This window comes from Lepisosteus oculatus, chromosome 29, assembly GCF_040954835.1.
Source record: "Lepisosteus oculatus isolate fLepOcu1 chromosome 29, fLepOcu1.hap2, whole genome shotgun sequence".
Classification (NCBI taxonomy): Eukaryota; Metazoa; Chordata; class Actinopteri; order Semionotiformes; family Lepisosteidae; genus Lepisosteus; species Lepisosteus oculatus.
The window spans coordinates 2,476,722-2,490,720 of NC_090724.1; the positions used below are offsets into that span (position 1 = coordinate 2,476,722).

Below are 13,999 nucleotides of genomic sequence, written 5' to 3' on the forward strand. Positions count from 1 at the left end.
TCCTGGTATCTGGGCAACTGAATGCTAAGGATAATCCTTAGGGAATGGACACAGATTAGTGATTTTCGTGTGGAAAATTGTGAACGATGCAAGAGGGAAATCAATACATATATAAAGATGCTTCAACTCGCCTTCTGAAGGAAGAAGAGGAGGTGGGAGAGAAGACGATGGGGCAGAGTGAGGAGAAGTGGTGCAGAAACACTATCACCCCAGCAACATCTGCAGAGAAAGCACTTCTGTCACCTTTTCTCGGTAACATCGAAGGTGCAGCATTTGTCATATATGCAAAATAGTAATCCTTTATTTTCGTAAACTAAAACATTCTAACAGTCTTTCCAGCTTTTAGATGTTTCGGATTTTGTCCCTGTTTTTCGAAGAAAAAAATGACATGGTCTAGCCCAAATAGTGGAAAAAAAATATTTTTTCATTAGGTTTCTCAGACAATCATATATACCTTTTTTTAAAGGGGAGATATTTATGGAATTGAACAATCATTGCCACTAGATTTGTCATATCACTTACTGTTTCTTTATCACAGAGGAATTATGCACAAAAGCAGACCCACCAAAAAGCCACATGATAAACTGGATTTAAAGGAAGCTGTTCTGATTGGTCTAGGTTTGAACCTCTATTACCTGCCTTCTGTAGAATAGCTGATGTCTATTGTTTCTATTGGTCATGTAAAATACAGACAACACTCTATGGACCACTTAGGAGGAACGGGTTTATGAATGATGGGGTCTGTGAGTACAGATGACAGCTATAACTGGAATTCATCAATGAAGTTACAATACACAAAATGGATTGTTGACTCTTTTTATGTTTGTGTATTTCACACATCATAAAATGGCCAGCTCTCTTGCAGTCCAGCTTTGCCTCATGTGGTTTCTGGTGAAGGCTGAGGTGCAGCCTTTTTACTTTTCCTCTGCCGAACCAAGACACTAAACCATACTCAAGTGAGGACAGGGCATGTTTGACGAAAGGCCAAGAAGTGGGTTTGTGTTTGAGGTCTGCACTGCCTGAAGGGTGGTGCTAATGAGCCATTATTAGGCTATTACATTTCTGACATCTTTAGAAAATGTACAAGCACTTAGCGACAACAGAATAAAGAAAGCACTGAATAAACAGTGTATTGTGAGATGTACCTCTGATATCAGGAGGTTTCACACTACTGTGGTCTCCCCTCTTCCACGTGAAGTCCTTTGCCTCTCCAGATATAACAACATACAGTACTTCTTCAAGATGACTTTTACTCTTTGTAATGCACAGGTTCAAAGGCGAGAGACCATAGTGAGTGAGTTAAGCACCTTTAGATCTTCCATGTATTCAGGTCCCCCAGATGGATCCACTGTGAATACATGCAAACCCGCTTCTTTGAGTCCGACTGTGAGAGTGTCTGTTTCCAATTAGATAAATTTATCATTTAAGGCCAAATAATAACTTTCATTTGCGTAGTTTACTACAAAAGAATGCTGTTAAAAAGTTACTTAAAAGTGGCAAATAGTAAAAAGTGGCAATTAAATACAGAGTTCCACGTTTGCGTTGCGTATCAAGCCCCTCAGTAGGATCTGGCCATTACTGTGCCTGTGTGTCCTTCTGAGTAATACACAGTGTGGTGAGAGGGTGGTTCTACATTCTGCCTTCCATCTCTCTGCATTGCTTGCACTTTGGCCCAGATCCTTGCCTCCTATCTGTGGAACAGGAACCCGAGTTTGACTGGCTCCCAGAACCTTTTCCCCATCAGTGTCATCTCTGTCCTCCCCTCTTCCCCTGAGAACGGCCAGGAGCTCCTAAAGATATGCAACTGTGATTGGAAAACTGGTGCATATCGACGCAAAGAGGACAGGCTGTCACCCATCCCTGGTGGCATATCGAAACCAACAGAGACTTTTAAGTGCCATTTTCTGATTGCGATTATTGGAATTAAGTTGTAAATTGATTTTAATTCAAAACCCCAGTTTTGCTTAGATGGGGAATTTGACTGTGGAGAATTTTTTATATCTTCCTCAAAGCTAAAATCACATCTTCTCATCAAAAGGACTAAATGAAAAGAAATGACTTTAGAAGAGTGCAGCACCACACTGTGTATTATAAAAGATGTTCAACACTGAAATTGTTTTTTATAGTTTGTAGAGAAAGCTATCCCTGACATTTGCTTGAGTATAATACCCAATTCAAAAGACTAATCTTTAAATAATGAATCAAACATTTTTTTAGAAAAATTCCAAGCATTGATATTTTAAATATATTATCCTCACCCAATGTCATTTACTATTTCTTTCCCCACAATTAAACCCCTAGATCTTTGTAGAGTAATTAGTAGGCTAGAATTAGGGTTTATTTTGCATGATGACATAGCAAGAGAGTTTATACTTATACAGTTCTGTAACCGTGGTAAATGGCAAATGTTGCTGCAGTATTGGGTGTAGAAGAGAAAACTTTTCTTTTTTTGTGTATCTAGTTTAAATTTCATTGGAAATGAAAGGCATTGCACTACTATATAGTTAATTTTCTTCTTTAGCAGCTAAAATTCTCTTTTTTGCGTAATCATACAAAATGCTGCAAGTCAGAACTAGTATTAGGGGTTTATTTTAGTGACTAGTGTTTTTGTTTTCATTTGGTAGCAGGGTACATGACTTCTGAGTGTTGGCTTTCTTAAGCTATAGATATGATCAGAACTGTTGTTCATACCCCGTTTTGTTTCTTACGTTATAGATATGTTTCTTTGTGTATTTTGGAGTACTAGAGAAAAGCACCAGATTTGAAATTACATCCCTGAAGATGCCATGTATCTACACTGTCAATGTAGTCAAGAAATTCTGACACCCTGCTCAATGACATCTAGGAAACAGAATGACAGCCACTGAGGCAAGTGCAATCAGGAGCTACAATAAGATAGTCCTCTGACCCCCTGGACTGTAAACGCAGGGGTCAAATAAGTTTATTTTTCCTTGTTTTCGCAAAGCGATTTACTTTTAAAAAGTTTGTTGAAGCGTGCCCCTTTTTTCTTGTGCAGAGGAGAACACAGATGCCTTAGTCAATATTGTGATCTTGTTTTTTTTTTTTTCCTCAGTGTTCTTGATTTGAGTGTCAGTGTTCCTTTCTTGTTAGTTGTTACCTGTGTGTGTTCATAACAAGACTGCATGTTGGGAAAAACAGATAGGAAAAATAATTAAACCCAGGATAGAGATGTCAAAGCCTGTAATCGACGCTGGCGTCCAATCCTGGGTTAACTCTTGGTCATTGGGTTACCGTTTCGGTAGGCGATTGTGTGTGTTTGAGTGTGATGATGTATTGGCACACAGTCAGGACAGGAGGAGTGGGACTGGCAGTGGCCTCAGATGTCATGTGTGTGGTTTGGTTGGTGTGGATCAGGGGTACCAACTGGTGCCTGAGTCAGTTGGCATTGCAACACTATTTAGGAAACTCCAGCTGTGGGATTAGTGTTAAAAACATCAGGGCTTAAGACTTATTTACCAAACCCAACCATAAGCCATGAAAAGTGCCTAAGACATTGCAAGAGTTTTTTTTTCTTTTTAAACTTTTCTCTTTTTTAATACGTTTCACTTAGATTCAGGTTGGTGACAGGTGACAGAAAACAGGTGTAAGGCACAGCGATAAGAATCGGAAAAAGGTCTGGAGTACACTAGCCCCTAGCCCATACAACTTTTATATACTTTCTTTACATGGAAGTCTTTCAAGAAGACAATTTTAACTGTAAAGATAAGCAAAAAAAAAAAGGAAATAAATACAATTGAGCCCTGTACTTCTGCTATCAGCGCTTACATAATCAAACTGACATATCAAAGCAATATATATATATGGCTTCAAATGAGTACAGTCCATGCACGCTGGTTATTTTTTATAACCTTGGGTACTGCTTTGCAAATTTAAAAAAATCAGTGACAACAGCTGCAGATTAAACCTGTATTTATTAATAGAATACAAACAGTGACTCATTTTAAAGGTGCTGATCCAAAATAAATATATATATTAATGCATGGTGCTTTTAAGAAGAAATCATGTGATTTAGCTCTACTTGTCAGCATACTGCTGATACAACTGCATGGCAGATTCTTTAGTTAGACCTTCAAATGCAGCCCCCTGCTCTTCTCCTGAAAACCCATTTAACAGAACACAGTTTGTGCAGATGGGTTGTTTTTTTCTGGGTTTTATTTTCAGTTCCCTATCGTTAAACTTTCTTCTACTTTGCACGATATTTTATATACCACATTATGTGCCTTGCCTTTGGTAAAAGAATTCCTTTTTCCGTGTAATCAGTGTCACTGCACAAAAAAGACAAAAAAAAAATGCTGCATGTGTGATTGCTTGTCATTAACTGAACAGAGGTTGCCATTTGTATAAAACAGAAAAAAAAACATTTAAAAAAAGATCAGAAAAAAGGGGTTTTTAAATTCATAGAATATTGTAGTGGCACTTATCAGTATTGGGATGTTATTTCTGTTTTGTTTTTAAGTAGTTGTCTTGCCATTTTGGAATCATTGCCGCATTGTGATGTCACAAAATTATTTCCTGTTTTTTTAATTTCCTCCCCATATGTGTCTTCCAGCTTATATTATTGTAATAATATATGAAAATATGCAATACCAGTTTTGTCTTCAAAGATAGGTGTTTAGTTGAGATAAATCATTTTTTAACTATTTTTTTCCTTTAAATGGACAGTTACTGCAGAATTAATAAAAAGAAATATTGTTAGTTGGTATTGACCAAAGTTAGTTCTGCTCGCTACACAACGAGAGGTCCGTCTCATTTATGAGAAACTAAGACAACAAGGAAGAAAAGGCTGGACGTTTTTTGTTCTGTTTGCCTTTTGTTTTCAAGTTCGAGGCTAGATAAAGATGAAAGTAGAAAAAGGGTCAATAGTGGAGACTTGGGGTGGGGAGGGCGGACTTTTTATGGAAAGGCTGTGAAGCACTGTGCTGGACAAAAAAAACATTGAAGGCTTTCTTTTTTTCTGTCCATTTTCCATCTTGCATTTTTTTCTGATTCTTCATTATTTCGGTAAAAGGCTGTCGAGATCTATTTGGCAAAGAACTTCACAGCTTATGCTCGGGTGCCAAACGACATCTCTCTACCCTTGAGCTTTCCAAAGGAAGCATTTTGTCAATGGCCAAATATAGAGTTCAACCCTCTGCCCTGATTAAAAACAGCCCCAAGGTATTTACTGGTTTCAACTGGAAGACAGTTCAGATAAGCTGTACCAGTGGCACTTGTGTTGGCACTCCATTGTTTTTAAACATCACAGGCTTAGAGGAAGGCTGACTGGTTCTGAGGGTTCTGCTGGGTGAAGTGTACTGGACGTTTTAAATGGTACCCATGTGGAAAGGGCACATGCTAAATTGTCAAGTCCCTCTTTTTAGAACTGAGGAAAACATCAAAATGACATACTTCTTAAGCCCCTTTTTTCAGTTTTTCAAGATTTACCTGGTGAATGATAACTGGCACAAAACTCTGATGCGGGGTCATGAGACAAATTCTTTCACAAGAACGCAACCTCTTCTGTTTTAAGTGCACTATTACAGCCAGCCAAAGTGCTTCACAGCTCGCTGTCAGTCTTTATCGCTGACCTGGGCTGCTCGCGGGGAAGTCTTCGTTCCTTTGCTTTCATAGCTCCTTCAGATTGTACATAGAGAAAACAAAAAAAAAGAGAATAAAAAAGCAATAGTTTATGGGCATGCAAACAGCAGGGCAGCAGTCTTCAACGCTAATAACAGGAGAAAAATGTCAAGACATTTGGCTTGAGTGTGGGGGTTTGACTAGAGTGAAAATGAGTTCTGTTGGGCCCAAGAGTAGTGAACACTTGAGCACTACTTGGAAGATGTTGTGTGAGGGGGAAGGTAAACAGTGTGGCACAACTCTGGTGCAGCTCCCATCTCATTCCTACCATGTGCAGTAAAGCTGCCTTGCAGGGGAGGGGAAAGGGTGGGGGAGGGGAGGGTTCTGTAATTTGTAAGATGTATAGTTTTGTTAAGTACCTAACCTACCCTGTTTGTAAGGTGAAAAAAATATAAAAAGTTTTAAAAAAAAGTTCCATTACACTGGCTTATAAAGAATGTTCAGCATTATGTACCATTTTTTAGATTATTTTCTTTGTGGAAAGAAGGCAATTTCTGCTTAAAACTTGCTCTCTTTCCACATTCCTATGCTCAAACTAAAATAAAAGACATACTTTTATGGTTTTGCATATTCCTATACTCGGCAGGTATAGGCTACTGGCTCCAGAGTAAATGTACATGGAGGTAAAAAACTTTATTGTATGAAGAAACCATTACGTTCATCCTAAGGAAAGAAAAAAGACTTGCAGAAATTTTAAGGCATTTTATCTGAAAGCCGCGTTTTTTTAAATTAGAAGATAGGCTGTTCATTTTGTTACCGCTTAGCATGATGGGAGTATAAAAAGGGTTTTGTGTACTTTTCATAGGGTCAGAAAAGACCGTGTGAACATTTGTTATGCAATGTACAGTATTGTTTCTGCAATGGACAATGCAATGCTGGTAGCTAGGCTATATATATAAGTGTGTACTAATAACAAGGCAGAATAAGAGGTATTGTTTACATGCCTGTCTTAAGGCCTGGCACTGACAGTTTTCGTGCTCCATAGTGGCCCCTACTGAAAGCAGAGTGCCAAGGAAGGCATTCTCTTAGTCCATCAGCTCCATTCCCAAAAGAAAATGCTGCCATATCTCAGCAAGCAACTTTTATATTTGTTATACAGGACATGTGGTGGGGTAGGTTTTGCTAGTGGGCAGTTGAAGTGTTTTGAAGTGTATTGCTTCTGTGAATTTTTCATATATTGGTAGTTTTCTAATTATTTCAGTTAAAAAAAAAGAGTCCCAAGATTATGAATTATGTCCAAATCTTCCATTTTCTTTTAACATGGTGTTGCCTCTGTATTGTTTACAAATGTATCTGGGTTTTGCATAGAAGTATAAAACCCGCCTTGCTAAACCACAGCTGTAGGAGCTGCTGTCTAAAATCCTGCTCCAGGATTTTGTGTGAAAAATTAATTCTCATTCCTCTTGAAATGCTTTCCTCTACATATCTTCCCACTACAAAATTTTGGCGCTGTACAGAATTCTGTTTGTTGTTACAGATAGATTCTGTCATTGTGTTGCCACTAACCTGGGAGCAGTTAGTGGAAGTGTCTCTGTTCCTTGCCATGCTTTTATAGTCCCATCAGGTCAATCATTAGTACTAGTTTGGCTTTGCTTCTGTCTTCCCGGGCACTTGGAATGTTGGACCAACAGATCACAATACTAGAAACACTAAAAATTAAAACATCTGAGGAAATGTCATAGCTCTGAAGAGGAAAAAGTAGCTTTCATTTCCATTTTCCCACTGATAGCGGATGGGTGGTGAACGTACTGGTGCACTCTGGCTGCTGTCGTGTCATCCAGGTGGGGCTGCCCACTGGTGGGGGTGGAGGGGAGTCCCCATTACCCATCAAGCAGTTTCTGTGGAGTGTGCAAAAAAGCGCTATTTAAGTGTCAGGACTTATGACATTATTGTGATATATAGATGGAAGGGATTTGTTGTTGTTTTTGTTTTTACTAAACAGGAGCAGTTCATGTGAGTATATGGCTAAGGTGATAAAGAAGCTCAATTGGCTTTATGTACCTGTGACTGCTCATGAGTAAACCCACTTCCTCAGCTCATGTCCTGTGAAAATTTGCACTGTTCCATATTTCCATCGTCTCTGTTCAGTCTGTTGTAACTTCAGCCAGGGGGCCTCTGTGGGGAGCAGTGTCGGCGCCAGGTGCCACAGCATTAGTGAAGCCAACACCATTATTAGGTCTACAGAGCAGGAGCCATTTCTCTTTTGTACTCGGATAAGTCAACAGACACAAAAGCAGGGTTTACAATAAACCTCTTCTAAAGTGGCTTTTGGGGATTACTGAAGTTACTCCTGGGGAGGTGAATTTATGCTTGTCCAATCCTTCTCCGATTGAGTTCATGCACAAATATTTTTGGGATGAACTAGTATTCTGCGCATGAAAGTAAGGTGAATGCCTCTATGAGAGTATAGATCTATTTTTATGGAAAAATAAAGAGGATTTAAACATTGTTTTTAGTGCTACAAAATAATTCTTATTTTCCGATTTGTCTAAACCATATTGCTTTGCATAAGCTAATGAGGAACTTCAGTTCCTTAAAAGAAGGTGGGTCAGCTACGCTTCCTGGGAATGCAGCCTACTGATTGGTAGGGTGTACTAGTCATTGGTACTTCATTGTACACACAATGTGCCTTGAAGGGAGACATCTTTAATTGAACTTAACAGCAAGGACTAAGTAACTTCAGGATCACTACTTGCCATTTTAAGATGTGCCAGTTGCTTCAGTTAGCCTGACGGGAATATGCAAATTCCATCACCAGATTTTTATGATCCATTTCAGAGTTCTTTCTTTTCTGTTTTGCGATCCATGAACTTTTTTTTCCCACATCACAACACAAGATACTGAGGCCATGTACATCTCCACAGTTTTTTTTGGCAGATTGCACTAGATAGACTGGTATTGATGTTTCATGTAACAAAACTTCACCTGAGATGTGCATCTCTGGAAATAGCTTCAAAATTTTACCGCAGGAGAGCAAGGCGAAGAGAGAAACAAAACAGCTGTTTTAAATGTATTTTAATTTTTAATTTTCTTTCGTCGTGTTAAGTAGCATGTATCTACTCTACATGGGTAGCCAGTCTCTTTTTACAGCCTGAGAATAAGGCTAGATGAATTTAATTGTAGATATTCTGATTTTTTTTACTCATTATCAGACTGGGCTGATGGAGATTCTCTATCAGTCCTGGACAATCACGGCCATCTTTGCTTTGCCTTGTGTGCATGACAGGGGCTGCTGCTGTGTGCTCTGTCTTGCAGACGGTGGACTATGATGGTGGTTCCGGCAATTGCAAATGTCTGTCCTTGTAGGAAAAAGAAAACACTTTTTCAGTTTCAAAAAGTTTTCAAATACCACTCTGCTCTGTTTGCAGCTGGTTGACAAAGCAATGCAAATGTTATTTTTCAGTGTGCATTTCTGCATTCCTAAGGAAAACCTGTCTGTGGTGGGTCCGTAGGCTTCTGGGCATACTGATCTGGTTCACATCTGAAGAGCTACTCAATTAGACTCACAGCTTCAGTTTTCGTGCATGTGTATGACCAGAGGTTTCTGTATTTTAGGAACTAAAAGGGGGCAAATCCAGCAGATTAAGAAAGGGGAGCTTTTGGGTTTTGCCTACAGACATATTATACAGTACATCGGTCCTCTTATTTTGTCAATGCATGTTGAGTCACCTAAAAAGAAGCTGTGGATGTCTAACCTGATGTTTGACCGACTTACTTTATGCTGTTCGCAAAAAGGAGGATGATGAACATCAGACATCATAGGACAAACCCAGAGCCAAGTCATGTTTTCCATTTTTTTTTTTCAGTTAATACCCAGACTGTTTTCCTTGACTTTTCAAACCAGATTAAGTTGTATTTAAATAGTTCTTTCAGAACACGAGTTTCTTTTAAGACACAGATTCAGGGTCATGGTGTTACCTTAAGCAAGGGCTAAAACAGGCTGCCCAAACAGTCTCCATGTGTCTCCCTCATGGAGGCCTTCCTTCAGCTTTAAAACCAGCTGCAGGTGACATTTTTAAGCAAACTCCATAGGCAGATGCACAGAGAAGGTTGTGTGGATGGATTGAGGGCAGGGGCTGGAACATGCTTGAAACCTGTGGAGCAAACCAGACAAAGCTGTGCAGGAAAAGCTTTGTTCTGGGATGTTGCTTATTAAACAGTGAAGGAAAAAACAGTTTTACAGAGGGAAGCCCAGGTCACAGACAAGTTGTGGATGCAAAGTCCTGAGAGCTTGAGTTATGAACGATGCATTTTACTCAAGTAAGGCCTGATGCCAAAGGCCTTGCATCCTGTACAAGCTGATATCAGAACTTTGCACATTTTTTTCTTTGTTGTTCTGGTGCTCTTGGTGCTACTGGGGAGATCTTTTTACAGGGTAATTGTCACAGGGGCAACTATCTAAACTTTACAAAAGCCCATTCTTTTGAATTTTAAATTCCACATTCTGAAAGCAGTGTAATTATATACAGGACCTACTGGTTAAAATTTCTCTTACTTTCAGGTGTAGTTTGAGTCTGAGCTGCCTCACAACTACTTTGAAAGCAGGGATATTTGGATAGTTAAAGGAAAAATAAGGTAAGAAAGTCCCTTGTAAAATAAGATGGTGAAAGGATCTGACTGCTGTGTTGTGTACTAATGTGGATCTCCTTCTAAAAGCAGTTCTGCAAAAAAAGGAACAGATATCAAAGTTCTAACATTTAACTCCACAACAGGGTTGATATTTCTAATGAGACACTTGAAAATCCCAACTGAAAACGAAAAAAAAAATTTAAGACCATTTCCCCCTATATCCCATTTTTAACTGGATTAGGGGCCCCTGTTCACAATTGACCCTGTTGTCATAGCAACCCCCATTAAGCACAGGTTTGCTGCACTGAGAGCAGCCCACACCTCACAGCTAAGGTTGGGTTTAAAGCCGGCATCTGGTAGAGTTTGTGCTGATAGCTTCATGGAATGCTGTTGTATGCAGAAGACGTTTTTTTTTTCAATAAGCCAGCAGGAAAAATAAAATATTTAAAGAAATACCAAAAATTATTTCAATAAGCAGTGCCTGTCATTTTACCGCTGGTTCCTTTTCTATGTATTGCTCTTTCTATATATATTATACTATATATATATATTCAGTCTGATAATACCGGAGTCATGTTTAGTTTGCTGGCCTGTGGGCTGTTCAGGGTTTTCTACCCTCCTGATACCTTTTCACACTGATCACTCTGCCCTGTGAACCTGTATTGTCATGATATGGTTAACAAACACAAGGCAAGTCTTCTGTTTCTGTGAAGGCTGCAGTCTTTTACTGCTCGACAATTTTAATTTGGAAAAAAACTATATATATATACACACACAGTATGTAGTCCAACTTGCAACAGGGTAAGGAATATGCTTTTAGAGGTATCTTTCATTTCCTAGAACAAATTATTACATCCACCTGATTTGGAATAGCCAGTTGTATGTTTTAGCTTGCTGCTACAAACCCTGTGACCACACAGGGGGGAGAACTAGGAACTTAAGGCAGACGCTCGTCTTTGAACACGTCACTTGTGGCACAGCCCCTAGTGGCAGCTGGCGTGCCCTTCCCCAACAGCGCTGCAAGCCTGCAAGCTCCCGAGATGAAGCAGGGTCCCTGTGTTGCGAAGGGACGATGAATTCCAACTTTTCTTTTCAGGAGGGATTTTCTTCTCTACTAATTCACAAAAAGAAAAGTCTTTACTTCCTACAGGGGGCTTGGGAGTACAGTTATTTAACAAAAGACTATTAAAACTGACCTGTTAAAACCTATTTAAACCAGGTCACGTGTACATTAACCTATCATGACAATGCTTGTGTTTTAATATTTTTTTTTAAGAAAGGAACGAAAAGCATGCTGTTTTAATTTCTCTTTGCTTTGGAGAATGTTTATAAAGTTTGGAAAAAAGATGCAAAGTTTTGAGGTGTTTCTCTGAGGACACACTGCTGCAGTGTTAATTTTTAAGGGTTTTTCTCATTATACTTCACAAATATTACCATAGTAGTTTATCATTTATTGCTTGCTTGCTGCACAGACACACTACACACCAGGAAAGAGCATGTGGCGGTTTAGTTGTCCCAGTTCAGCAAAACACAAACCGGAAACCCATAGCTGGCTATCATGTACATGGTTCATGACAACATTTTGCAAGGATTTTTCTGTTTTTTTCCTTTTTTGAGTTGCAGGAAAAACAAAGATGTCAGCAACTGAAAAAGTGTTTTAGTAATCAGTCTAAAGAAAACTGCAGCTGCACCTTTTAATTGCAGCCTTTTTCTTGTCGGGCAACAAAATGCCTTTCCTCAGAACTAAATTACCACGTGTTTTCAACTGGTGTGGCAAAAAAAAAAACCGCTTTGACAATATTTGATTATATCATTGTATTCAGCCATTACTGTTAGCATATGCTCATAACTACATACAATTACTGGAAGTGAGTATGTTTCCCTATGCAAAAAAATGTATAAAAAAATAAACAAGCTATGCTACAACTCAGAATCTCAAGTGTGCTTGTGGTCTTTCTACCAAGAATATTTACCAAGAACGTTTACTGTAAACTGTTTTTTTTATTTCAATATTAATTGTGCCAGTCGTCAAGTAGCAATTTAAAATAGTAGTTAAATTCCCCTATATATAAAAGACTTAGCACCAGCTCTGGCCGAACAGAGTTGGTTTTTTTCCTATTTAAACATGCATGAAATACATTTTCTGATAAATATACAAATCTTGCACTTTGATACGGTTCATTCACTCCTGAGACTTTGTCAGTGTGATTCAGAAGAATCAGAAATACAATCACAAGCACCAACACAAACAGTCACAGCTCTGATTCAAGGCTAGATGGTTAAAAGTTTAACCAACAGTACGAATCATTTCTATAACTGTGGGCAAAGACATGCACAATGTTTTGTCAACACTATATTTTTAAACATTAGGGAGACCATTAAAATGAAATTCAGAAATAAAAATCCAAAACAGAATCATTAGTCTCATTACACCATAGTCTTTGAAATGGATATACTAGCTACCACCCCGTGTCCCCAAATAATAATATATTAACATAACCCATGTTGTGCATCCAGTAAATTTCTCCTTTCTCGTTTAAAACTAGCCTTGACAATGCAATGTTCTACCAATACCGTGGAGTGTTTTCCTTCCAATATTACAATCTATGAACCCTCCAATTTTCACAGCACCACAAATGTCAACTTGTGCAGAGCAGGCAGTTCTAGACCTTTTTGTACAGGCACAACAGTGAGTCTTCAAGAATCTTAAGATATTTTTACTCAATACCATTTTATTTATTTTCAAGCTTTCCTTAAGAATACAATAATCCAGTGTTCAGTTTTCAGTCATGGTTCTGGGGGTACACCTCTACTAATTTGTGACCTTAACTACTCCTGCTTGCTGGTTTCTACTTTTGTCTACACTCAGTCTTTAGTTTCAAAACTTTCCCAGTTAAACTGCATCGTTACCAATACCTTCAGCACACAGAATTTCATGATTAACTTGCTAAATTAAGAATGTGCTCCATTATTTCTGACTAAACCGTTCTTATAATAGGTGATTAATTGATGATCAACAGACACTGTATCGGACACTGTATGTAGTGTTTTTTTTCTTCTGCTCACACCGGACTTGAGCTGAAAGGAAAGGCACTCTGGTTTTATACTCATTACAAATCGTATTCAGCTTTTATAAGAAATGAAAGAAAATGTTTTAAAAGAGAAGACGCAAATAGGAAATGAGCCTGTGATGAAAAACTTGTTGGAAGCAAAAAGCCAGAAGACATCAGGGTGACCCAGGACGAGAACGGAGAAGCACTGCACTGGGTCGTTTTGAAACCCAGGCCACGGTGCTGAAAAAGCCCAAACAAGCAAGCAGATCAATTACAGGCAGCACTTAACACGGGTGATTAAGGACCTAGTGGAACAAAACCCAGCAGACAAAGGGGGGAGCTCCAGGATAAGGACTGGGTAACTGCGCTAAACAGAAGAGTTCTCCGTCCCCTACACACTACGGCAACTGATACCAACAAATATGAGAGTACTGCAGTAAATGGAACAAAAAATGACATTGCTTTGTCATGCTAAATGTAGTGCAATGCTTGATTCCTTTCCATAGGCCTAACTCAAATAGAGACAAGTCTCAGAAAGGAACATCAAAAAACCACTGAAGTGGCAGTCAGCTGTTTGGCTTTCGCTCTCCAGCAAACGGATCCACACTGCACACAAACTAAGCCAGAGTCCGATATTAGAAAAAATATATCATTATAAAAATATATAATAGTCTAATACGAGGGGAAAAAAATCAATAATTTAAAAGGGGAATACATTTCATTCCCACAAACATTTTAGT

The 13,999-nt window shown here is 38.7% G+C and overlaps 1 protein-coding gene and 1 long non-coding RNA gene across 9 annotated transcripts in view; one reads left to right on the forward strand and one right to left on the reverse strand.

Annotated features, from left to right (window-relative positions):
* nfic (nuclear factor I/C) overlaps positions 1–12,139 on the forward strand; it is a 217,052-nt gene extending 204,913 nt beyond the window's left edge. For all 8 annotated transcript variants that reach the window (XM_015365452.2, XM_015365457.2, XM_015365455.2 and 5 more), the window contains one exon: positions 1–12,139. In XM_015365452.2, coding sequence (XP_015220938.1) covers positions 1–21 — 21 coding nt within the window. In that variant the 3' untranslated portion in view covers positions 22–12,139.
* Positions 8,636–13,999, reverse strand: part of LOC107079669 (uncharacterized) — a 26,003-nt gene continuing 20,639 nt past the window's right edge. Inside the window, exon 3 of the long non-coding RNA XR_001480606.2 lies at positions 8,636–8,936. This is a non-coding gene — a long non-coding RNA (uncharacterized lncRNA). The remainder of the gene's footprint in view (positions 8,937–13,999) is intronic.